This window comes from Gymnogyps californianus, chromosome 13, assembly GCF_018139145.2.
Source record: "Gymnogyps californianus isolate 813 chromosome 13, ASM1813914v2, whole genome shotgun sequence".
Taxonomy (NCBI): Eukaryota; Metazoa; Chordata; class Aves; order Accipitriformes; family Cathartidae; genus Gymnogyps; species Gymnogyps californianus.
This window is the reverse complement of record NC_059483.1, coordinates 11,646,462-11,671,766: the sequence shown is the minus strand read 5'-3', so window position 1 is coordinate 11,671,766 and position 25,305 is coordinate 11,646,462. Positions and strand designations below refer to the sequence as shown.

At 47.1% G+C, this 25,305-nt stretch overlaps 1 protein-coding gene across 1 annotated transcript in view; it reads right to left on the bottom strand.

Annotated features, from left to right (window-relative positions):
* Window positions 1–4,186: 4,186 nt before the first annotated feature.
* The window catches only part of GRIP2 (glutamate receptor interacting protein 2), a 293,481-nt gene continuing 272,362 nt past the window's right edge, over window positions 4,187–25,305 (bottom strand). The window contains exons 18-25 of the mRNA XM_050904726.1: window positions 23,398–23,537; window positions 20,892–21,068; window positions 17,633–17,786; window positions 14,541–14,661; window positions 10,938–10,990; window positions 10,754–10,853; window positions 8,866–9,012; window positions 4,187–6,399 (exon numbers count right to left, since the gene is read on the bottom strand). Of these exons, the coding sequence (XP_050760683.1) occupies window positions 6,202–6,399; window positions 8,866–9,012; window positions 10,754–10,853; window positions 10,938–10,990; window positions 14,541–14,661; window positions 17,633–17,786; window positions 20,892–21,068; window positions 23,398–23,537 (1,090 nt within the window). The 3' untranslated portion in view covers window positions 4,187–6,201. The remainder of the gene's footprint in view (window positions 6,400–8,865; window positions 9,013–10,753; window positions 10,854–10,937; window positions 10,991–14,540; window positions 14,662–17,632; window positions 17,787–20,891; window positions 21,069–23,397; window positions 23,538–25,305) is intronic.

Here is a 25,305-nt window from a genome sequence, read left to right as displayed (position 1 = left end):
TTGGAAGAAAGATGACCTTGACATCATTTCCAGGAGATTCAATGGAAGTTGCTCACTTTCAGTAAAAAAAAATAAATCTGTGTTTAAGTAGACTAGTAGATGAAATCTTCCACCCTCATATGCATGCACACAAGTGGGGACATTGCTTCTATTCCTAGGCTGCAAATCATGTGTGTAAGTCTTGCAGAGCTGTTTAGGATGAGGATTGAGAAGGTTTAGGCACCGCTTGCCTGCAAAGAGCCAGCCTGCCACGGTGTTCAAACGGCCTTTCCTAAATTGGAGGTGATGGTAGAGGGAAAGTAATGACAAAATCCTGGACTGTGGCCCCTCCAAGGAAGCCTTAAGGGTGGACTTGAAAACTCTCCTGGCTCCTTGTAAGCGCCACATGGCTCCCGGTATGGGAGGTTGGGTGTCGTGTGGGTTCAGGCAGCTGCCTTGGACTTGATTTCTCCAAAATCAGCATCCAAAGCCTTGTGGTTAGGATTGACGTGTAGTTGTGTATTTGTATATTTGCATGAGCAAAGGTCAGGAACTGTCAGACCCTAGTAGCTTGTTTTATTTCTTGTAATCAAAGATAAGCTTAAGAAAGAAAGTATTCAGTTGATTTGGTGACACTTGACACCTAAGAAGCCCATGAACTAGTGCAAAAGGGCTGAGCTCCATCCTTCGGTCACAAAAATTTTTTGTTGGTATCAGTGGTCACATTGAGTTTATCAGAAAGCTTGCTCAATAAAGACTTGAGCATAACCAGCCCCAGCTGGAAAACTGCCCGTTCCAGCCCTGTACCCTCCACCGGATCACAGCTCTTTTCTGCCAGCCCAAAATAAACCTGTACACGGACAATGCTTCTCTGCTTTAAAAAAAAAAACAAAAACCTGAATTTTTTTGTTTCTATTAAAAAATAAACAGAAAATTTTTTGTGTGTTTTTTTCCAGTTGTCAGTGTGAATTGGTGATTTCAATTTACCCATGTCCTAAAACAAGAGCAGAAAAAGCTTCAGACACCATTTGACCAATAAAAAAAAGAGACAATCACTCCCTCATCCCCATCAAAGGTGGAAAACTTCAGTGACGGGGTTTGCAACTGGAAAAGAGCCTGACCCTGCTGGTGTTGCTGGGCTATTGAATGGCAGAGCAAACATGGCCTTTTTGTATTGCTGCTGTGCCCTAATTTGAAATAATCAGTAAAAGTGTCAGAATTTAATCGCCACAAGCTTTACACAGCCCTGGGCTTTAGGAGTAAAGTAAATTAAAGACAAATTAAAAAGGGGCAAGTTTTTGGAGGCTTCCTCCCCATGGTTTGGCTCTGCGGTGCACAGCGGGACAGTGCTGCTCACTTTCCCATTTGCAGCACAGGGAAAACATGGCCCAACTTGAGAAATCAGAAGAAATAATGGGGAAAAATACAATTTAAAAAAAAAAAGTGAAACTTGATTATGCTAAGGATCTGTGCATGTGTGCTTTTGTGTGCGTGCATATGCGGGGGAAGGCTTCGGTCCTGTAGCATAGTACATGTTAGCATGATACATATTGTTTCTAAATCTATCTGCTTCTGCAGTTGAGATGTTAAAAAGATTTGATTTTTTTTTTCCAATATATAAAGAAAAAAAATGAGAACAGTGGCAAAATCATGTTGAGAGGCTGAAAAAAAAAATCCTGAGGGGGCAAGTTGAGTTTGTCATCTGCTCCTGTCCTGGAAGCCAGCGACGGTCTCTCAGCATTGCAGCATCCCAGTACTGTTCTGAAGTGCTCGTTGTTCAATAGAATGTTGTTTTTCTCCAGTGTAATGTTGTGATTGTTACCTGATAACGTTGCCAGGGACTTCACGTTATAAGAGGTGGTCCATCTTGTTTGATGTATTTGGCTAAAAACCGGTGGTGGTTTTTTTATTATTTAAATTCCTAGCAACTGTGACTACAGTAATGTGATGAGTAGCACATACAGCGAGGAGGCAACAGTGACGATGGCCTCCTTAAAAATGTCATCTGAACTTTTTTTAAAAAAAAACTTTAAAATATTTTTAAAACATTTTAAAACATTTTTTGTGTGTTCCAAAACGGAATATTTGTATTTGAAAAAAATCCTGGAGTGTAATTTAATCCTAAAAACCCTAGCCTTTGTGTACATGGTAAATGTTTGTATTTTGCAGTTTCTGTTTTGCTTTTTAGATAAATAAAATGTATATGGATATTTTTAAGTCATCTTTGCTTTTTTAGATGAGTTTGTAATCACCTTATAACTGAAAATAAAACTTTCCTTTATAAATCAGCTATGCTCTTGGATGCTTTTTTTGGTCTTTGAGTAGTTCAATTCTTCCTTTAAATCTATTATATATTGTGGGGTTGTTGGTTTGGGGTTTTTTTGTCCTTATAAAATATTCCATTATATATATATATATATATATATATATATATATATATATATATATATAAGCCCAGTTCACCAGACTGCTTGGCCCAGCTCACTATCTGACCTCATGTCTGTCATGGTTTCACCCTGGTCAGCAGCTCAGCCCCACACAGCCGCTCGCTCACCCTCTCACCCACTGGGATGGGAAGAGAATCGGAAGGGTAGAAGCACAAAAATTCGTGGGTTAGGATACAGATAGTTTAATAATTTAAAAAAGAAAGAAAAAAACAACATGTAGGTGGCTACTATTTGTGAAAAGTAAAGCATTCATGAATCAGGCCCTGATCACTGCTGAGGATACAGCACCCCATGCCCAGGATTAGCCCCGCAGCTGTCTTTATTTGGGTTTTTTTGGCTTGGTTAGTTATTTTGCTGGATGCAATTTGAGGACTTTGCCAGGGATTTCTCCTCCCATCGGCAAAGCCTGCAATGCTTGGGCTGAGCAGCCTGATATCGGCACAGACAGCAACTGCAACGTGTCTCAGGCTAAAATAAAATAAATAAACAAATAATTTAAAAAGCCACTAAGTGCCACGAGCTGCTGCCAAAGGGTTTCATCTCCCTGCCATGGGCAGCTGTCACCTGCCCATGGCTGCAGCCGGCTCCCTCAGCCGAGGTCCATGGGATGCAAGGTGACATTAGCGGGACGATATGCTGCCCACCGAGGCGACTGGCAGCACATACCGGGGGAGCAGCACCGTGCTAACCTTTTACCTGGTGTACACACCAAAACCCCATCGGTCACGTTGCACGGGTGCTCATTAAACCTGCCATCGCCGCAGCACCTTGGTTGGCTCTGCGCAGCTTTGGCAAGTCCCCAGTGCCAAATGTGTGAAGGGCCTTGTTGTGAAGTCTGCGCCCCAGGAGGGCGGCCAGAGATAGCAGATAAGGCTTGTTTACGTAGCAATGATTCCCCAGGTCTAACCAGGAGCCTTTCCATACCATGCTCAGCCTCCAAGAATTCCTGCATTACCTACTTTGCCACAAAGGGTTGCAAAACCCAGCTCACCCTTTCCTCGCCAGTGAGCAGAGACTCCCTATGGCCTTATCTTGGGAGCATCCCAGCCCGCGCTGCCCATGCTAGGAGCATAGTGGTGCCCCAAACCCCTTTGTAAGAGCAAAGGGAAGAAGTCTTCAATGTAGGGACACAAGGAACCATGTTCTGGGTTTGCAGCAGTTGTCTCTTTGGATGTCTGGTGTCAGAGGAGGGATAATTTGGCTACCATAGTGTGGCTCCCTAAGGCACCCTACTAGAGCTGCAGGGTACCGAGCACCAGACAGGACACCTCCTGCTGGCACATCGTCCTCCAGCAGTTTCCTAACCCATCCCCAGGGATTAACCATAGCTTTGCAAATGCTGCCATGGCCACTTCACGGCTGCCACATGCTTTGCTGCATCAGTGTTTTGTCATGAAGTAGCCCAGGCTTAACCCAACAAGATTTCCAGTGTGGCCAAGTGAAGCTGCAAGTGATGCTGTAACCATGTGCACAGGCATCTCCAGCTCTTATCGCTAAGAGCCACAGCAAAATTGCCTCCATGTCCACACGGAGGGAAGCGACCCAAATCCTGCTGCTGGACGGTGGCAAGGGACAACCCCAGCCCTGCCACTGGTAGCCCTACAAGCAGTGGCCCTCCAGCAAAACCCCCTGCGTGCCCTCCCCCTTGTCCTTCAAGGTGTCTCCTAACTGGGGGTCCTCGGGCAAGTTAAAATTGGGCTGGAAGCAGAATGTTGCCTCACTATCGTCCTCCAGCAGAAAGAGACACGAACCAAAACAAGCGCATTTCATTTGCTTTTATTTAATTAAAAAAAAAAAGTCAGTGTCATTGCAATCCCATTTAAATACAGAGATTTACAAATAGGTCCAAAACAGGACTAAAATATTCTTTGAAATGCTGTACTTTTAAATATTGTGCTTTCATAGATACATAAGAAAATTAGCATATAAAAATACTTTACAAGGAATACACTCTAATATATGGATAAAAATACACATTTAAGTAATGCATTTCATCTTCATATCATTCAAAATGCATAGGAAGGGATACAAGGACCAAGTTTTTCTTCCTTTTTTTTTAAAGCCTTTAATAAAAGTCTTCATTAAAAACCTATGAGAAGCCCCAGTGAGCTTCCACTGCTCAGAATATTGCATATAAAAACACTTTCGGCTGCACTGTCAATGCTCCACAGTATCAATTATGGCACATTATCTAGTTGTGGCAGCAATGGTATGGGATATTGCATACTCGAAGAGAAAATGGCTACAACGACAAATAGCTGGATGGGGCCGGGCACGTGTCTGGAAGAAACACCCTGATACGTTGCGCTATCACGGAGGGACAGTGTCACAAAGTGGCTCGGGGACAGACGGTGGGGGGGATGAGTCCTGGCTCAGCAAAGCAACGTATGCTGTACACCCATCTGACACCCTACACGCACCACCGGCACACAGGTGGTGATGGAGGAACCGAAAGGGTGAGCGGGGAATGGGGGCGGTGGGTGCTGGGGTTGCAGTGTCCGACCGAGCGAGCTCCTCGTCTCTGCCATGCCCGAGCCTTCCCAGGGAACGCGATGCCAGGCTCACGCCACCACTGGGACATGAACATCATCATAAAGTGCTAATACGTGAAACATGGCAGGCAGATGAGGAAACAGATGCAAACATCACAGCCCCTCTTCCCCACAGGGCTGGAGGCTCTTGGAGGGAGGGGAGCGACCGTGGGGCATCATGCTTGCAAAGCCACGGAGAGGCCAGCAACAGGCGAAGGCAGGCAGACCGGGGGCGAGCAGCTGAACCCACGTGGGCACACACACCGCCCAGCCCAGGCGGGACATGGGGGACATAACCTCCATCTAACAAAGGGCTTCTCATGCCACTGCCTGACGGGAGACAACAAGGTTTTATTAATTCAAAACATCAGGGATAGCCCTGGCAAGCTAGCTATTCTGCTATTTACTTGCGGGCACAAGCCAGGTTTGCAAGCAAGAGATCTCCATAAAGCCCAGACAAACAAGGTGGCTGGGGATTTGGGCAGGTATTCAAGGCCTTTAGCCTTGGGTATGGCCTTCTGCTCTGTAATAACTACTCCAGCACAGGTAACCACATTGCTCACAGGAATCGATGGCAAGACGAGGTGCCTTATCCCATCGCAGGGCGAGCCAGCCCTGGCGGGGAGTGTGGACGGGGCTGGCAGGAGGCAGCTGCAAATACCAATTTTTGTACAAGGATTGCATCTAGCCACTCTCAAGCACATTTTGAAATGTCTTTTAAACAGGTCTCTCCACAGCCCTGCACCGGGAGTGCAAGGGGCTGCAGAAATCGATTTATCAGGACTGTTTAAAGGATAGAGCTGGGCACAACAGAAAAGGAAAGGCGTGTCAGTCTTGCTGTATGCAATTAACGGAGCAAACAAGAAACATAATAGCACCATGTATGTTTATAGGATGGCCAAGGCCTTCAGGCTGAGGGGGATGTCGGAGGCAGGACCCCACGCACCCCGACGGCCGGGGCGCAGGGGGAATGCCCTGCCACGGGGGATGGCTGTGGATGCTTCTTCCTCCCATTGGCAGCTCACTCCATCACCGGCACTGCCCACGGCCTGAGATGCGCATCCAGGTCCGACCTTCCCAGCAATATTTGGTGGTCTACAGGCTCACTGAAGACCCACCTCCCCACTTGCAGGTTATGGTATACACAGCGTTTACAAATACCAGTGCAAAAAACAGGAAAAACACCCCAAATACCACAACAGCTCAGCAGAGGCCCCAGGCACCGTCTGCTTTGCTCCCGCTGCTCAGAGCGTCTGGATGCTCGCCTTGACCTCGGCGCCGCGGGCCACCTGCGCTGGCAGCTCTCTGTTCCCCTCCGGGGGAGCGTTGGCAGCCAGTGCCAAGGGGTTTCGGCTAATCACCAGGTCCAGCTTATCTCCAGCCTCCGAAATCAGGGGAACAGCCAGACAGCAGTCAAAGTCTCTCGTTCGGATGCGGTTTACCTGCCAGGATGGATTTAAGATGTGCCATGGGGAGGAATAACAGAAAGACCATGTTTGTTAGTCATAAAATGCAAGGTTGGTGCTAAACCCACACCTGTGAAAACACACAACTCTTGGGGGTCCCTGATTCCAGGTCACAGCAGAGCAGAGTGGGGGCACCCCTTCAGGCTGAGCACAACCTTGCTTAGCTGAGAAACGATGCAATAACTGGTAGAGGAAGGGGAAAAAAAAGTCTGGGTCAGGCATAAACCCTGACCCCCGGTGTCTGGGGCAGTATTACAAGTATTAAACACCGCAGGGCTCAAAACCACTTCTCCAGTTCAAGCCTGTAGGAGAAAGGTTGCCATTTTCCATGATTTTTTTGCCATCATGGCTTTTACTGGCCTTAAATTTGTGATGTGGGGTATTCAGCGCCTAGAAAACAAATACAGCTCAGACCCTGAGGCTTCTGCTTCTGCCAACCGTTTTCCAGATCAGCCAGCAGTAAATTGAGACTATACTGAATAGTTTCTGCTTCTCCTCTCCCCATTTACATCCTTCATTTCAGAGGAGTCTGGACGCATTTCACGTCGGCTCAGAAGGCGGCTGCAAATTCTCTCTGCAGGATTCAGCAGTGAAAGCACTTTTACTGCTGTCTCTTGCAGACCTTCAAGTACATTTCTAGGCTGGGTCACCTGCAAGAACCACCCCAGCTCTCTCATCTACAGCTATCAGAGCACCTGGGCTTGGTGCCATGGCAGCTCCAGGATGGAGGGGGCCGGCAAACGGCATGGGGAGAGGAAGCAGTTTTCCACACACCTTTGGAGCAAACATAACCCCTGGGGCCAGGCGTTGCTTCCTTCTCTGGGTAAGGGCTGGATGAGTCCATGCAATCCTTCCATCCAAAACACTTTCACAGCATTAATGCATGCCCACGGAGCTGGGCTCTGTGACAGTAGCAGTGTCCCCCTGCCCTAGCTGGTGTCCACACAGTTGACCCCAATACTGCTCCTTACAGCATAGTAACTAAGGACAATTTCTAGACTGCACGTGGACAAGGAGAGAGCAGCCTTTGCTCTATGCCAGCCAGGCAGTTCCAGTGCAGAAGTGCCATTAGTGCAATGCCGTGCTCCGGCTAATCCATCCAGCCGAGAGGCAGCGGGTCTGTTACAGCAGGGACGAGGTGTTTCGCTGGCCTTCAGGCACATCATCATGCCCATAATCAGCAGCACTGTGAAGCATCCTCAGCAACGCATCTCTGTACTTCTTGACAGGAGTTGCCTGTACCAGGTCTGCAATCCCTCATTCACAACTCCACATGTCAACACGATGGCAATCGCCTCGTCTTCTTGTAGGTGTAAGCCGTGCAGCGCAGCATGTGGAAGGGGGGTGTCGAAAGTCTCCACGGCACTCTGTTTAGGATTTTGGGCACACCTCCCAGAGCACTTGGCACTTGCAAAAAGCAACATATCCAACGTTCAACAGAAAGGCAGCCCAGAGCCTAATTAGCTTCTTGTTCATTCTTGCACCATCTTTTATTTGAAGCCGAGAAGGAATAATTGTATAGCAGCCAACTGGCTAGAGACCATAACAAGCTTAAACAAGGTTCCCCACAGCGCTGCCAGTTCTCCAGTTACCTGATGTACATAATATATTGGCTCTAATCCTACTGCTAACAACCCCCGCCTAGAAATTAGTAAAACTAAACATCTGAGTGTTTCCAAATATGGTCACAATATCTGCATTTCCAAACGGTGGCAATTTTTCCATTGGGGTTGCACTTTCTCACAATTGCTATTTGAGTTGCCCCAAAGCTAAAATAGTTGGGTTTCATCCATATAAAGTTCCAATCTCCAAAACTCACCATGCTCTTATGTCCCTCTGGTAGTCCCATATGCCCAGGTCGCATTTATTACAGACTGTGCTTTTGACCAGAGTTTTTATTCTGTTTCTGCATCAGCTATTTCAGATCAAGTATCTTTCAAAGAAAAATATCCAGGAAAAACACTTTGCTTGAAGGATGTGTTTCCTAGAAAACTCTTTTAGTTGTCAAAGGCATACACAGAACTTCATGAACACCACTTAACTCCACATGGGGCTTCGCAGGAACACATATTGGTCAACACAGTCTAGTTCATCCAAAAATCACCCTCTTACATGACAGGAAAAGGGCTGAGGGTGAGGAGAGGAAGCAACACAGATTTTTGGTTGTTTTGAGCTGCCCAAGCTCAAAAAGGCCAGTGCTGGGACAGGCTGTGTCCTGGAATGTGTGTAACCTAGGGGTACCACCTGGGGGTACTACCTAGTGATTTCTCACTATAAAACACAGGTCTCATTGAGTGCTCGGTGGCTAAGAGCTCACCTAGTTGGCTAACTATTACCTTTCATTAAAGTTAGTGCTGCCATGGATGGGTCTCACTTCTCTCTTCCTCTCAGCCACTCATTCACTCCGTCCCAGCCTCCAGAACTGCATTTTGCATTTATTACCTGAAGCACTCTGTCATATGGCTTGAGGCCACACTGATCTGCTGGCCCATCCGGACGGACCATATTTACATAGACACCTTTTTCTAACAGGCCATCCGACACACTGAATCCAAAGTCTTCGCTCTCCGGGTCTTTGTGGAGTGTCATCTGGAGGGGCAGAAACAGAAAACACATGTTTTAATGCAGCAGAGGAAGGAGGAGATGTACAGGGTTGGCAGGATAGGAATAAGATAGGTAATGTGTGCGGACCTATAGCAATTCTGCTCTGGGTCTCCTGAGCAGATTTTTCTTAGCCTGGGCAGCTAATACAGATTGAGCCTTATTTACCAGACACCATCATCTTAGGTAGATTGCATGGAGAACTGCTTTGGTGACTGGCATATTACCAACCAGTCCCTCTCCCTTCGATGTGGAAGGAAATGCAAGCAGTGTAATACAGACAGCTGCTGTATTTCACCCAAAGAGCAACAAAGCAAGTGTTATTAACGGAGCATCGCCTTCCCTGGCCCAGGTTATGCTGGGCATCCTCCGTGTATGCGAGACCAGCACATGAAAAATCAACGCGTTCACAGGGAATTTTCAATGTAGTGTGTCAAATGTGAAGACAGCTCATTTTTAATACTTCCCTCAGCAGGAACATCTAAATTTCTCCATATTATTCAAGAGTTCTTTTCAGAAAATTCGTATTAGTAAGTGCTGATGTACTGAGGACAAGAAATGGGTAACCTCATCACCCTTCCCTTGAGCACATCATGCTTTGGCCTTGTCTAAAGGAGGAGTGCACTGCTGGAAGCGTATCTTGCCATGGGGTAATAGTGGGAGCCAGGGACAACTGATTCCCCAACACCACCAAAATCTCGCTTTGCCTCCCATGAACTGGGAGTGCATCTCTACCATGAGGCTCCAACTCCATCACTGTACTCTTGGCTGGGTAAGCCTCATGGATGTGCGGTCCCTGGGGAGGACAGTGCCCAGGATGACACACAGGAGCAGCCCACCTGGCCTCAACCTCATCTCCACAGTCAACACCAGATGCTCCAGTGGAATGAAGAGTCACTGTATAACATGCCTAATTACACAGCTCTCCTCCTTCAGGTACGAAGGAGTTTTATTTAAAGACACATTTGCCATGCCCTGAAGGACAAGAGCAGATCAAACATGAAAAAGTTATTTTTTCCAGCTACCATAACTGCAGGTTTCGTTCTAAAGTCACACTAGGAAAGAAAAAGGCAATTAAATTTTTTGAAACCTCTCCAGCTCCCTTCCTTGCTTGCATTCTGCATCAGCAGCTTCTACAGTTAATTACTTTTTCTAATTACTGTTGCCTTGCACCATGCTTAAACTGGCTACGTTCAGTTGGGTACCGTATTCAAACAAGTATCCCATTGCTACATTCGCACTCCTTCAGGAAAGGCTGAGGGTGGAGTGGAAGGGGAGGGAAAATAAGTTATTTTTCAGTTATTGTAAGTTATTTTTTATACAAAAAGTGGCCTACTGGATGGAGTGTGCCACTGGAAAAGGGTTGATGGGTCTCCACAGGGCCATACTTTGAGTTCTCCCACTTGTATCTGTAGCACCAATTAATGAACTCCAGAACACAAGGACCTGGAAATCTCATATCATAAAGGCAAACAGCAAAGCACAGGTTTGAACCCCACTGAAGCATGGCAACTAAATCCCGTTAGTCTTCTGAAGAGGCCCCTTCATCTTAATCTGACCCTCTGGAAACCTTTGCTGCAGACCTTGGTGGGGGCCAGCTTTAACAAGGAACATTTTCTGAGGATCCCTCTGAACAAAGGAGATTTTCTACAAGGTTGCAAAGCTTCTACAGCGTTAACCATCAAGGTACCGCAGCGCCACAGCCAGACCAATCCTTGGCAACACAGACCTTGTGAAACTCAAGGGGGGTAGGGGCCATGATTTCCTGCATCTCCTTTTCGATCTTCTTCATGTCCAGGTTCCTCTCGTTCTTCTTGGCAGGGGAGCTGCTGCCCTCAGTCTGTCCGTCATCACCGCTGGAGTTTGTTTTCCTCAATGGGCTCAGTCCCGATGGGTTGACAGAGTCCAGGAGCAGCTTGCTGCCCTCCAGGCCCAGGTTGTGCACACTCCCTGTCATGATGGATGCCTGTAGGGTGAGGGCACAAAGTCACTCTGCGGAGCCAGCAGCAGGAAGAGATGGACCACACGGCAACAAAACTGGCACAGACAACAACAGGGAGGCACCATTGTTCTCATTAATCAGAAAATAAGTACTAAGAAGCTCTTCCCAGTTAGCTATAAAAGCCATTTCCAGACCTCAGGAGCCTGCTGCCAGGTCTATCACTGACCTGCTGTGTGCTTTCCACCCCCACCCCAACATGGAGCTTTATCTCAGAAGGAAGCATTTGTGAAGCAGCATCTTATTTTTTCAGGACCCCTTCTACACAAACAGGCAGGCACGCCTCATCTTGTGCAGGAACCTTCTTGGTAGTCGAGAAGGATGAACATCCCGATCTCAGGGGGCTCCCAGAGGAACCAGTGTCTGCCTGGCTCTCCAGCCTACCCCTGCAGGCTGCAGCTCACCATCAGCATTGCACAGTGCTGGCAATGGCCCAGGGAAGTCAATATCTTGGACTCCACTGAGGCCAATTCAGCAGAGAAATTAGGATTTTATCTGTCAATAAATGGGAGCTGTCACTGAGCAAAACTGAGTTAAAAATATGAAATTAAGTAGTATTTAAGCCTGGTCATCCTTGCTAGCGTCCATTAAAAGGTTGCCCTAAGTAGATTCTATTCTATTTGGCAATGCTTTTCACTAATGAGATTACATTGATCAAAGCTAACAAAGGAGTCAAGAATCCAGTCTGTGGAACCTCAACTGGCTCCAGGTCACAGAGTCCATTTAAACGGCATAATGAAAACTGTCATTTCAAAGTTCAGGCTCCAAGGGTCTACAGTCCCATTAAATGTCAAAAGGTAGAAGAAAGAAAAGGAAAGGTAGGGAGCAGATAGCAAAATTCTGCAATACTAAACATGGCAAGGCAAAGAGCAATTGCTCCTGTGCACAGGGGAAATATCATCTGACTAAATCTCTAATCAAGGCCCTCCAGGTCTTTGCTCCAAGCTGGAACAAAGGTAAATAAAGCGAATTCTGGTGGCAGTATGAAAATGCCAGCACTACCCACGTTATCCCAAACAGGAATGGATAAAATACAAAAATCTTTTAGCTTTGCACTTTTCAGATCTTCACACAAAAATCAGCTCGAGTTTGGACAAAACTCAAATACCTGTTACATGCTGGAAGGACATTGACTTACCACATACTTGAAACGCAGATTAACAAACAGAGGTACAGCCAACCAGGGTACGTTTGTTCACTGACCTCAGGCAGCCTCAACACCCCCCAGGACGCCGTGCCATGCCATACCAACACCAGCATTGCAGAGCCAGTGAGGAGAACAGAAAGGTCTGTGCACGCTGTGCTACTGTCCTCCCTCATGCACTTCAAATACTGTAACTGGCCAGTACCCAATAGAATTCAACTCCTTCCTATCTGCAAGGTATTTAAATACTCCTTGCAGCATCATAAGCAATTTGCTAGGTGCTTCGGCTTAAGTGCAAGCAGCAGAAAGGGCAATTCCAGACTTCTCCAGCCTGCGGCTGCCCCCCATTATTTTTCCCCATGTCTTGGCTGCCCTCAAAGCAAAGCGGCAACACACGCTCCACCGGACATACTGGGAAAAAGCCTTTTTCTACCCATACCCCATAGTCTGGGAGTGGATTGCTACTGTGTGTGAACCTGTTTTCAAGCTATCTGGGGTCATCTTGCATGACTCTTATTCTTTTTCAAATGCGGAGCATGAAGGGTCAAATTTAAAAAAAAATAAAAATAAAAAAAATCTGTGACTGTCATAAAATCACAGGAGGCCAGGAGCTGGGGCTTAGAAACCTGCAATACAGCAGAAGTCCCAATGAGCATTGCACATCCCACACCACGCCTCAGGAAGGATGGGCACACGGAGAGGGAGGAACAGATCAGTGGTACTTTGGATTCGATAGAAGGGGAGTTGAAACCCATCAGGCTTCTGCTAAAAACACAGCACTTTCCTTTTGTCCCTAGAACTTTCCAAAATATTCTAGAAATGGTGGCTAGATACACCAAAACCCTAGAGGTGCTCAGCTTTTTGTAAAATTTCTTTACATTTTTAAAAGCATTGCTATAACTCTCAAAGCTCCAAAGCCTTAAAACAGCATGAATCAAAAGCCCACGCGTCTCTGCACCATGGAACCCTGGAAAAGGAAAAGGATTGGGCAGAAAGATATTTTTTCTATCCTGGCATTTCACAGTAGTCCAACAAATCCCTTCTTTTACATTTAGATGCCAACCACTATGCAGAAGAGAAACTTCTATGCATCATTTCAGAGGGGTACTACTTCTTAAGCAGTCAACAACAATTCAGAAAGGTTGATAGTGGCTGCCTAAACTCATTTCTAAATACATCCAGGTCCAGGAAATAAGTGATCAAGGGAAGACGTTATAGTTTGTAGGGGCTGGGGATTTGGGGTTGTGTGTGTTGGGTTTAAGTCAGCATTTTCTTAAGCAGTTAAGATAATAAATACACTATTTCATGCTTCACCACAATAAATTTAATTGAGATTTCCTCCTCCACTTACAGTTGCTAAGGATCAAGGAGGAAAGAACAATTAGTAAGTTCCTTGTCACCATATAGACCAAAACAGAACTTTCCTCTTCCACCTCCAATTATTCAGAAATTGCCTCTTTTCTCTGAAGCCTAAGCGATATGCAATTGTGCATAAAAACAGTCCCACTGGGCGTGATGGAGGGCATGACCCAGCGAGCTCTCCCCAGTCCTTTGCACCTGGAAGGCAGGGGGAGAGATGAGCTCGTGGGGTCCCGCTCCTTCTTTTGGGCTGTGGGAGCTGAATCGGGGAGGGGAGCAGCACAGGTTCCATCCTGCCGGGCAGATTTGCTTCCCACTGCTCAGAAGTCTCGAGGGAGGCCTTTATTTGCATCCCATGGCTTAGAAATCCAGGCTCCTCATCCTATAACCGGACACAATAACATGACCTCCAAAGCATTTTGGATAAAGAAAAGAGAAAGTGGTTTGTGAAGAGAGGAAACACCTTTATTTCTGCAGGAAGCAATTACTTTCTCAGATTTTTCCATGGGGAAGGCTGGCTGAAAAGCTTCCAATTACCTATTTCACTGAAACAGTTTCCGGCAGAGTGACAGCTGAATGCGAGATATATCTTGGGCCGGTCTATATTTGAAGTAAGCCAAGGCTTCAGTCTCAATGGGGTTTTTGGAGGCTCCTTTTGCTTGGCTTTTAAGTGCTTTGGACAGACAACATCTTTCCAAGCAGAGGGCTTACCGTTTGATAGGGAAGGTTTGCCAACAGTCATGTGAAGATTGTTGGCCAGCAACAGTGCAAAAACAGTGTGGAGCTCCTGGTGGGTAAGTCATCGGCTCAGGGAAAAAGTGCACGCAATCAACTGTCTAATGAGACACAGTCATCCATTAGCACAAACACTGACACGGATTAAACTTGAACCCTTCTTCACACTGCTGGCAGCACAGGGATGCTATGGGCAATTAACAGATCTGGGGAAACAGTCTAACATTTACGGCAAGAGCAAAACAGTCAGATCAGCAGCAAATTGAGAAAGTGATTTACCTCAATCTCCCTCAAAAGTTCAGACTGGCCGCATGTTTCCAAATCCTCCAAAGCTTCTCCAAAAACACGCCAAAAACTATCCTCGTGAGTGGTCTCAAGGCCATTTTGGCGGTTGGGGTATCTGTTGTAACGTAGGAACCAAACATTGTCAGCACTCTTCTGCAGCGGGATGAAAGCCACAAGGCTACAGCAAGTGTCTCACCAGTAAAAGCAGAGACTTGAAGAGTCTTCATATACAAAAGCAAACAATATGAACTTTTCAGACAAGAGTCCGAATACGAGACCTCCATGCATTTACTAACGGGGCAAGTGTCCTTCAAAGGAAGAATTAAGTTGGTGTAGTAATGTCAAAGTTCAAAGGGTAAATTAAAAAGTGCCTGTAGGAAGATTGTAGGTTTAGGAAGACGTTTTGGTGAAATAGAGAAGTGAAAGAAAAAAGGATGCGTTATGGGTAAACCAGGAGCCTCAGAGACTGTTAGTACAAAGGCTGATGGGATAGAGCTCAGATCTGAGACACAGAACACCTGAGAAGAGAGAGAAAAACACAGAGGGTAACAGACATGGTGAGAAAATGATAAATACATTAGGTCTCTATGAGAGTAAATAATGCAAAGATGTATATAAAAATGATTGCCCTGGGTTGGACAAGCAAATGCACACTGCAGCCAGCAATATCAACAGTGTCATGTACAACCCATACAAACCGAGTTTCATTTGCTTTGGGATGGCCAGGGAACTGAGCTGTTACTTTCAGGAGATCTCTTTTTTTTTTTTTTTTGCTATATAACACGCATGGCACTTACAGCCGTGTAAAGATTGCCACCAGTTCTGTCTACAACAGAGAGTAAGCATAGAGAGAACCTCTCTCAAGCTGGTACAAACACAGGTTAACACGAACACCGTGTGCATCTCGCTGGGGGTTCTGCAATTTCCCACCCTGGCAGTTTCAGCATCTCTTATCTCTGACCACAAGCCAGGGTCAATTCTCAAACTTTTAAAGCAAATAGCAATTAAACATGCTGAAGTCCTCTGAACAAGCCAGAGAAGTAGGTAACACTGGACACTGCTTACTGAACACCAGACTGCAAAACTCAGACCGTCAGTGCTCAGTTTAACAGGAGCCTCTTGAAGGAGACTCTCTGCAGTGTTAAGTCAAGGTCACGACAAACCCACTGATGTGTCATGGGGAGAGACCCCAAGGGGACAGTGACATTGGAGCAGCCCTAATGCATCTTCTGTGCATCTTATTAGGAGCTGCATGGACGAGGCTCCACCTCTGCAACATCTGGCAGCATCTCGCATGGCTTAATGGTCATCAGCGCCGCAGACGGGAAGGGACGCTCATCCTCCAGAGCCACTTAGCAAAGTCAAAACATTTTCCTTGAGTACAAGTCAAAGAGAGGTTGGCCTCCATTAAATACATAATGACCCCTTGGGCTATTAATAGAGCTTTTTCCAGATCTCTACTAACTGCAAAGCCTTTAGCACATGCTTTGCTTTTCATCCACTGGTTTAAATGGGAGTCTGTAGCAGGCATAAACTCACACACACACACTTTTGCTCCTTGTGAGATCATGGCCCGCCTGGAGAGAGGAGTATCTGACATGGCTTATTGTATTTTAAATTCACCCCCTACCTTTCATCAGCTTTTAAAGGACAGTACCCTTTACATCAGGCAGAAAGGTCAAAAAAACACCCAGCAAGACTTTATAAAAACAAACCAAAATTTCCACCCGAAAGGAATTTTTGATTCTTTCCCCTTACTCATTTCCTTCCTCTGCTCCCAGGTTCCCAAAGAGGCAAACGTCCCTTCCAGTTACCAGTTCTTGCCTCTCAGATCAGCAATATAACACACACATCCAGGACACGGATGAATCAGTATGGGCTCTCACACCACTGGGTCAGCAGATTTTTCCAGGCTAAAGGCAGCCAGGGTTAGAGACATTTTGTTTTTCTCCCTAATAAAAAGGGCTCAGCAGCATGAACCGTTTCACTTGCACTTTGACATCAGGGCTCGGAGCCCTCATTAGGGACACACAGGGCTTCGAGCGCTCAGATTTGCTAACTTCAGCTATCGGCGGCCTCGCTGGGAGGGCCACGAGGGATCAACGACCTCTGTGAGCTGGCTCTTGCTGAGAGGCAAAACAAGAACAAAGTCTCCGCCGCTGCCAGCCTTCCTGCCAGTTTGATCATCTTTAAATGGGTGCAAATGGCCATGAGATGTTCTAAGGGTTTTGTCTGGACAAACAAAAGTTAAGGAAAAAAATAAGAAAAAAAAAAAAAAAGAATCGACAGTAACAACACGACACACACAACTATGGGGACTCTGGAGAATGTCGAGGGGAGGGTTAGTTACGAAGCAACGAGGCTTTTCCACCACGTGTGGCTCAGCAGCCTCTGGCCAGGGCAGATCCAGCAGGATTTTCACCCAAAGCGAGGGGCAGCTGCAGCCTCCTCCATGGGCTCAGGAGGTGTTGCAGGATTTCTGCCACGCTGGCTGAGCCAGGGGATTAACTCGACCATGTTCGCTCAGTGTAGCTTTGTTTGTTATGTTGGAAGGGCCAAAGTGTCATGGAGAGAGACATCCAGCCACAGCTTTGGGAGACTTTAACTTGGACATACAACCTCATACTGATCATCCAAGAGCTCTGGTTGGCCTTTTTTGCTTCGTGGCATTGAGCTGTTGTGAAGCTGCATCCTCACCTGAAAAAGTCTGGCCAACACATGTGGGGACAGCCTTGACCATACCTATTCATCACACCTAAACTATGCAAATACTGCAGCCTTTACATGGCAGGAGTATGAGACGTGGTAACAACCTGTGGTCCATGCAGCTGAGACCGCCCTAACTCCAGACACAAATGTCACCTGGCCATGGGAGAGGTGCCACAGAGCTACACCCAGGGTATCCTGCAATGTGGAGGTGGTTCGACAGAGCAGGTCGCCACCCCAGCACCCCTCCCCATGGCTGCCCGATGCCGAGATGGGGACATCGCTGGCCGCTCCATCACGTTCCGATGCCCCCTTGTCCCCTATACAGTGACCCCCATATTTGCAGTCACGCGTCCCTGCCTCCTCCCACCCCTCTGTACCTGCTGGGCTTGTCCCAGTCATCTTCACTGAAGCTTCCATCCATGTAGGGGTAGTTTTTCCTGGGGTCCCCCGGAGGGGTGCTGCTCTTTTGCCTACTGTGTCTCCATTCGTGTGGATGGAGGGCTATGCCCACAGCCTGAGGTATGTACGTACCTAGGGAAGGCAAGAGGGAGTGGAGAGAGAGAGGGTAATACCTGGTCAGAAAACCCAAATGGAGTAAGTCACACTGAGCCAGGAGAGCCTCCTTCCCCAAGTCCCAGACCTGAGGCCATATGAATTGCATGCTGCTTCCATCTCAGTCATCCAAAAGGGGTTGTTCTTCCCATCTCTTCTTGCTTTAACCAAAGCAGCTTCTCAGGATCTTGTCATAAGGTGCCCCATTTCTCCTTTGCTCCCCTACTTCTGAGTAGTTTTGTGGTGTGGGTCTGGGATCGCAGACCTGGGACTACATATACCCACAGACGCAGATCCTACTCCCAGCCAGCTCCAACCTTGGTTAATAGCTCCTGTTTCCACACTGAATCCAACAGAAATTGTGCTGTTGAAGCAGCAACCTTTAAATACAGCAGAGTCCTTCAAAGGGTAAAGAGAAGATGCTGCCAAGCTTCCCTCAGTGTGCCCAACCCCATTCATTTTGAAGGATTTGGAGGCCTGATTTCTATTAGGAAAAAAAAAATCTTCATTTAGATTCTCAACTGTCTTTGGGACTTAATGGACAGCACGAAAAAAGTAATACGATATAGAAGGACAGCAGCAAAGAAATTGCATCCAGAGCAGCCAGAAGCAACAGCCTCCCTTCAACAAGTGTAATGGTGCTGAGGGTAGCTGGTGGTGGTCACCAGCTCCAGTGTGCTCAGCAGTGGTAAATGAGGAAGAGCCAGCCCTGAGCCTGAGAGCTGCCAGCCAGTTCCCGCAGCCAGCAGAGCCCTCCCATGCCTTCGGGATGAGCTGGTGCAGGTACAGAAAACTGCTTCAGGGACATGTGTGTGAAAGGCAAGGAACAGGAGGGAAAACTCTGCTGGCTTGAGAGAAGGGGAGGCTCATCTGTATCACACTTTATAGGAGATCAATACAGACTGTTAGGATGAAATCAGACAAGTTTTGCTACGTCTGCCCCCATGGACTTTTCCATACTGCGATGTCTTACTCCAGAGATGCAAATCCATCGCTACCAAGTCACAAGATCCCCAGGTCTCACAAGGAGCTGCCTGGACAGAAACCTTCCAAAACAGAGCATTCCTCAGCAGTGTCAGTGCCATCTGCAGTGGAAATAAACCTCTCGAGTCCCCTGCCCACCTCCTGCTGCCCATTCAATGTTTCAGAGAAATCCTCACAGCCTTTCCAAGAAACATTGTACGCCTCCATCACACGCTGTGTCAAGCGAACAGGAAGAGGTAACGGAGAAACACATAATTAAGGGAGATTTGACCTCCCAAACAGCTAAGAGCACTGGAAATACCCAAAGACAATGCCAGCACTTTCTTTGAAAATGCCAAAGCCTGTTATTTCACTTAGCTGAGCGTTTCCTCTGTGTGTTTTTAAAGGTTAGACTGCTCTGGAGAGAGCCTCAGAAAAGCGCTTGCCAACATCTTACAGCAGTCAGGAGCATTCGCTGCCTGCCAGAGCAGAACAAGGTCCCTGGATGCAAGTCCCTGCAGCGGGTGGGCAGCAGGTTTGGGCTGGGCGCAGGGGGCCAGGGACCACAGGGGTATGTGTGCAGAGCTGTCACTTGGGTGCCACCGGTTTCACCTCCTTCTTCCAGGGAGATGGGCTGGATCCCTGGGATTCAGAGCCACCTGGTGGCATGTTCCCACCAGGCCCAGCACAGCTCCCTCGCCTAAACCCTTCCTTGAGCAGTTTCCTAAAGCTGTGGATGAATCTAAAACCTACAAGGCTGCAGAGTCCGATCTATAGTTCTCCATTTGGGGTGTAAACCCCAATCTCCAGGCTCTGTGCATCCCAGGTCTCCCTGCATCCTGCCTTCCCTGCCCATCCCATGGGCAAACCTGCACGTCTTTCTCCCTACTCTCTAGCATCCCTCTTCCCAGCCAGCACCAGCATACCACCATGCAGCCAAATGCAATTACCAGGGAAGACGAGAGAGCCCCTGAAGCAAAGCTGCAGTCTGTGGATGTTGGTCAACTTGGCATCAGCCTCGCTCCCCGGGGCTCTGTGCTCAATTACTCGTTCTCCATTTACCAGTAAAAGCAATCGCTTTCCTAAATCCAGTGTCCAACTTGTGTTAACATTCAGTTAGATGGAGAAGGACTGCAGCATTATGAAGGCCAGGGGATTCCTCCTTAATGAAGCCTCCAGTCCCAACTGCACTCCCAAATTAAGACTTCAGACCAACGGAGGCTGAAGGAAGACGCAGGCATAGTGGAAGAGACACCCACGCGGTGCCATCCTTTGAACTTTTCTAAGTGAGAGCGCAGAGAGCACAGGCACGCACCTTGCTCAGCACGTTGAAGGTGCTTTGCAACAGCGCTCCTGCAGCATCCCTCCCTGTTTTGACATTCTGTTCCAGACAGCAGTCTTTTCACCAATTTCCTTTTGCGGAGATGATTCAGGGTTTTATTTTGTTTCAACACAGGCTAATACTAGCTTACGTCACTAAATCTGAACTGGAATAACTATTTTCCAGTGCTTTTCTCCAAGTAAAAATCTATTCCCATGACTAGAGCATCCTCCATTCCAATTCCATATGTCTGCCAGAAGCCACAGCTGAATAAACCTGGCCTCAAAGACATGTGTTCATCTGATCACTCACTAGAGAGTCAGAGATACTTTCTTGTAGTATTACCTTAATTATTTTGTTAAGCAAGTGCTTCTAGTCACAAGACATTCTTGTGGATTTTAAAACATCCTGAAGAGGATTAATATGTCCTACATGGCCTCTCTGGAGAATTAAAAGTGAGCTATGGACCAAATAATCTGTAAGACATATGGCCAGTGAATACTTCCTCTGATTATGTGAATTATAAAGTGCTGTAATGGTTTTGAAAATGCTGTGAACAGTATGATGCCATATAAGCCAAAAGAAATGTGCCAATAAAAACCTAAAACAGATACATCAACTCAGAGCACCACACGAGTGCATTTTAAAATACATTTTCTTCCTTGCTGGAAGCGAGAAGCCATGCAAATGTGGTCAGACCACAGGCTTCGGCTCATGTTCAGTCTCCAGACAGGTTTGGAGGCTCTGTCTATCTTCACCTTGGCCCAGAGACCCCTAAGAAAAAGACAACCTTGGCTTACCTTGGCTTCCATACCCAGCATCAATGCCAGAGCCATCCCAGGACTCCATAGCACTGTCCACGCTAGGAATTGTGGTGGAGTATATCTCAGACAGCTTGCTAGTTTTCTGGGAGTCCGTCAGTTCATCTTCTGGGTCACTCACTTCGTTTATACTCCCCGACTTCTTGGGATAGGATTCTGAAACCAGAACATGCTGCTTTAGCAGGCACGAAGAGCAAGCCTCAGGGAAAGGCTTATGCTGACATGGGAGCAAGCCCAGGTACTGTAAGTCTCTTGAAGTACCTCTAGCTCTTCAAAGTAGCTGAGAAAGGCCTGTGCAATGCAGTTGAAAGGATTTAATGCAGTACTCCTATCTCAAGTTGAATCAAGAAGAAATGCCTTTCTGAGTTTTTAGCACATGGAATATAAGGAGCAACCATGGGGATTTGAGGATTCCCCAATATGAGAGAGTTGGGACCTAATCTCAATTCAGAAGCACATCTTCTTGTGCCTTTGGAAGCTTCCTCCAAACAGCACTGCCCAGAAAAGTGTTGGCCTCTGCAAGCAATAGCCCCTAGCTTCTCTGGTCTCAGAGGGCCTCCTTTTTACTCAGAGCAGCACCTAGTCAGGGTGCTGGCTCCAAACTTTCTGTTACAAGCAGATGTTTTAATGAGATTCCAATGACAATGCAACCTGGTCCGAAACTACTGCAGCTGAAGTTGTAGCCCCCTTCCAAGATTGTACAACCTCGTTATCAACTCAAGGCTAATCACCACCTCTCCAGAGTCTCCCATGCAGTCTCATGACAACGGTGGAATTCCTGGGCCTGGTATTTTGAGGTTGAATTTCCCCTGATTAGTGATTGGAAAATGGAAAGCTGAATGTGGATGATGAAGCTCAGACCTTCCCTTTCATTATTTTAGTAATAGGCCCTTATTATCATTATATCAAATACCCTTTCAGGCAAAAGCTATGCAAGGAATGGTTTCTCAGCACAAGTATTTCTTTGTACTGAATATTTTAAAGTCCTCGTTGATTAGATATCCTGTTAGCCATCCACACCCTGGATCTCCAACTCGCAGAGGCTGGGATAAAAAGCCCTCTGAAAGACTGCATTTGTCAATGAGGACAGATTATTTTACCAAACAAAGCCCAGTGTCCTGAAAGTCCCTATTTTCCAAGCATTCAGAAGATTGCTCACCATGATTAACTCAAGATTACCTTGCAATTTCAATTACACCTGCTCCATTCTCAGAATGATTAACAAGTCTCCAACTGGCACTTGCATGTCAATTATTTCAGTGAGTGGCTGTGACAATGCTAAGCGTCAGCAGGGGGAAAAAAGAGTATTTCAGACGAAGCATCAAGACACTTGGCTGCAGGGAAGGAGACTGGGGTCCTCTTGAAGAAGAATCAATTCCCCAGTTCCACCTCTATTTGCTAAGTCCCCACTCCCTGCCTGGGCTTCCTCCATTTGTAAAATATGTGCATTGCCACACACTTGCAAACTGCTTTGAGGTCTACAGAAGTGCTATGTTTAAGAGCGATGCTACTTTTTCAGATGCAGGACAGACATCCCATGGGCCACGCTGTCTTGGAAGAGCTTTATCACTTGATTCCTTCTGATTCCCACAGCACCGTGGGCCACTGGCTGGGTAGGTCCAGCTAAATCGAGAGACTGCAGAAGCATGGCACAAAAAAAGATAGAAAATACTGGGTGTGGGGAGAGACAGTAATGCCGCCAGAACGCACCCGCTACTTTCTGAACTTGATGAAAAAGCCTCTGGCTGTGATTATGCAGTCGGGGAGAAAAGTTTGCATGTTCCCTGGTTTTGCCAATCCCCCCTCTGTCCCCCGAAAAAGCGGCCTGCCTGTACTAAGTATGCTCCTGCTCTTTGATACTGTGTCAAGAAGAACAGCTTCAAAGCCACAGAGAGCTTGGCAGGGAAATGAGAAGGGGATTTCTAGAGTGAAGGTAGATGCTTTGAAAGATGATCTTAGAACTCCAAGCCAGGAAAAGGGGCATAAAAGGTTTATTGCCAATCACTTTCAAAAAGTTGAATTAAAGGTGGGGGTTTTTTTCATGGATTCTACCAGCTCAGAGTCCCCTTGCTCATTTTGGGGGGTTATATTTAAAAAAAAACAAAACAACCCTGCACTCTTCTACTTTTAAAAGCAACTTCTGCTTCACTTCTGTGTGAAACACCCACACAGACAGGGAATGGCATCAATGGCACAAGGTGTCAATCTGAAAAAAACCTACTATTGCCAATAAACTTGCTGTCTAATCTCTTCCCAGTACCACAGAGAGCCCCTGGGTTGTCTTTTTTTTTTTTTCCATCTGTGAGTCAGAAGTTCAAAAAACACCCACCTTTTCCCTCTGTCCCCAGCCACGCCCCTGACCACGCTGCCTTGTCTCACCTACAACACATGAAGGAAAACCCACAGCGCTACCTACTCCATCGCCCTGGGTCCCTGCTGGGGTGCGCCTTCGCCCTCCCACCCCAAGCCAGGCTCCCCAACTCACTCTCCGTCTGCTTCTTGATCTTGAGAGTGACCGTCTCTCCCGCCATCTGCAGCAGGTGAATGGCTTCGCTCAGCGGTTTGCCCTTGAGGCTCACATTATTAATCGCTAATATCCGGTCACCGATGTGGATGGCCCCAGTTCTGGAGAGAAAAAGTGCTGTTAGAAACTTCAGAGAAGCAATTCGCCTCTGCGAGACAGGCCATTAAGTTGTTGCTCGAAGCAATAGCATATTAACTCTCAGCACTTTCAAATATGTCTTGGTCTTCCCTTGGTACGCTGTATACCCATGATTTTCTCTTCATCACCACTACCAGGAATCTGGGTCCCCCCCATCTTCCACCTGTGCATATACATACAAATAAGCACAGGAACATATGCACTCCTCAGATCCCAGGCCCCTCGGGAATCGGGACTGCAGACCAGCTTACTGTCAAAACTCTCCAAAGCAAGGGGGTCTACATGTTAAAAGCACAAGCATTTCCACTGTGTGATGTCCGCCAGTTGTCACACATGGAACTGAAGGGCATGTTCACGCTGACGGAAAGAAATGAGGCGGCAAACCTAGAAACCCATTGGAAAAAAACAAAACCAAAATGGCCCAACACACACAGATTGTGTGTGCAAGCATGAGCTGAACCAGTTGTAGATCAGTTCACAATATGTTTAAAGCTCACCCCTACAAAGCTACACCACTGTGACTTTCTCCATCAGGACCAGCGCTCCAGAGAGGTTACTGTGTTTTATTGCACAGCCACGTTCCAGCACTGGCTTCTGCTCTCAGCTAAATAAATCCTCAGGCTTCAGCAACAGCCAGGAACAAACTAACAACTCACGGCAATTCTCCCCCTTCTCCTCCATCCTTCCCCTCTGTGTCTGCCCACAGACAGGGGCTCACTTTACCTCTCTTGGTGTTTGCTGCAGCTCCGGGAAGAGCAGGCAGCACAGGATGTGTCCATCGCCAGAGCTGGCTACCAAGGCAAGAGCTCGCGCTTGCCGCTGGCTGGACCGAGCTCACCACACTCACAGTCCAGCTCCCTAACGCCAGCAAGCGAGAGCAGCAATCCTCTCCTCCTCCAGCAGTGCTGTGAGGTTTAGCTATCAGGAACCCGTGTGATTGAGCCAGGAGGAGATGCAAATCTGGACTGCAATATCTTTTTGTCCGTGGCAACATGCCTCTCTCAGGTTACATCTCCAAATTGGACTGCTGCTCCTGCAGAATTGGGATTTGATATACTGTCGCAGGCAAAACAGCTACTTGCCTTTCCCCAAAATATGAAACTTTTGTAGACACGCTGCTGTGAAACATCTACTATAAGTATATCAAACTTGGAAATGTAGCCAAACAGCAGGCAGGACTGTTTGGTCTGCTGCTTCTGCTGCTGCTGAGATACTTGGACAGTGCCATGGCAGTCCCAGCCAGCCACTAGATGTCCGTCTTGTCCCATCCAAATCAGTCTGAAAAAGCCCTCAGGGAAAACCTGTGCATTCAAGTAAATTACAGATCAAACTGGAACTGGAGTATTTGTCTTAAAAGTTTCATCTATGTAGTCGAAAAAAATCAAGCTTAACTGCTGGCAGTTTAAAGGCAATCCTTCGCTCGCTGCAGCGGTTTCAGCATTTGAGGGCCTCCTGCTGTAGCCCTGAACCCAGCATGGGGATGCATCTCCTGTCCAAGACACCAGCCCAGCTGCCCACCTCTGAACAACATGACTGCTCTGCAGAAACTGTGAAAGTCCCTCAGCAGGGAAAAATACAGAAACAATTAAAGAAAAAGGTCATGTTCAGCCAGGTGTTTTTCTTCAACGGGGGAAAAGTAAATCAAAGTCCAGTCCTCTCATCTGTCCATCTCCAGGCTCCCCTGTGAGGACAAGCAGACAGAAGCCAAGCAGGAGCGAGAGAGCGAGCTGT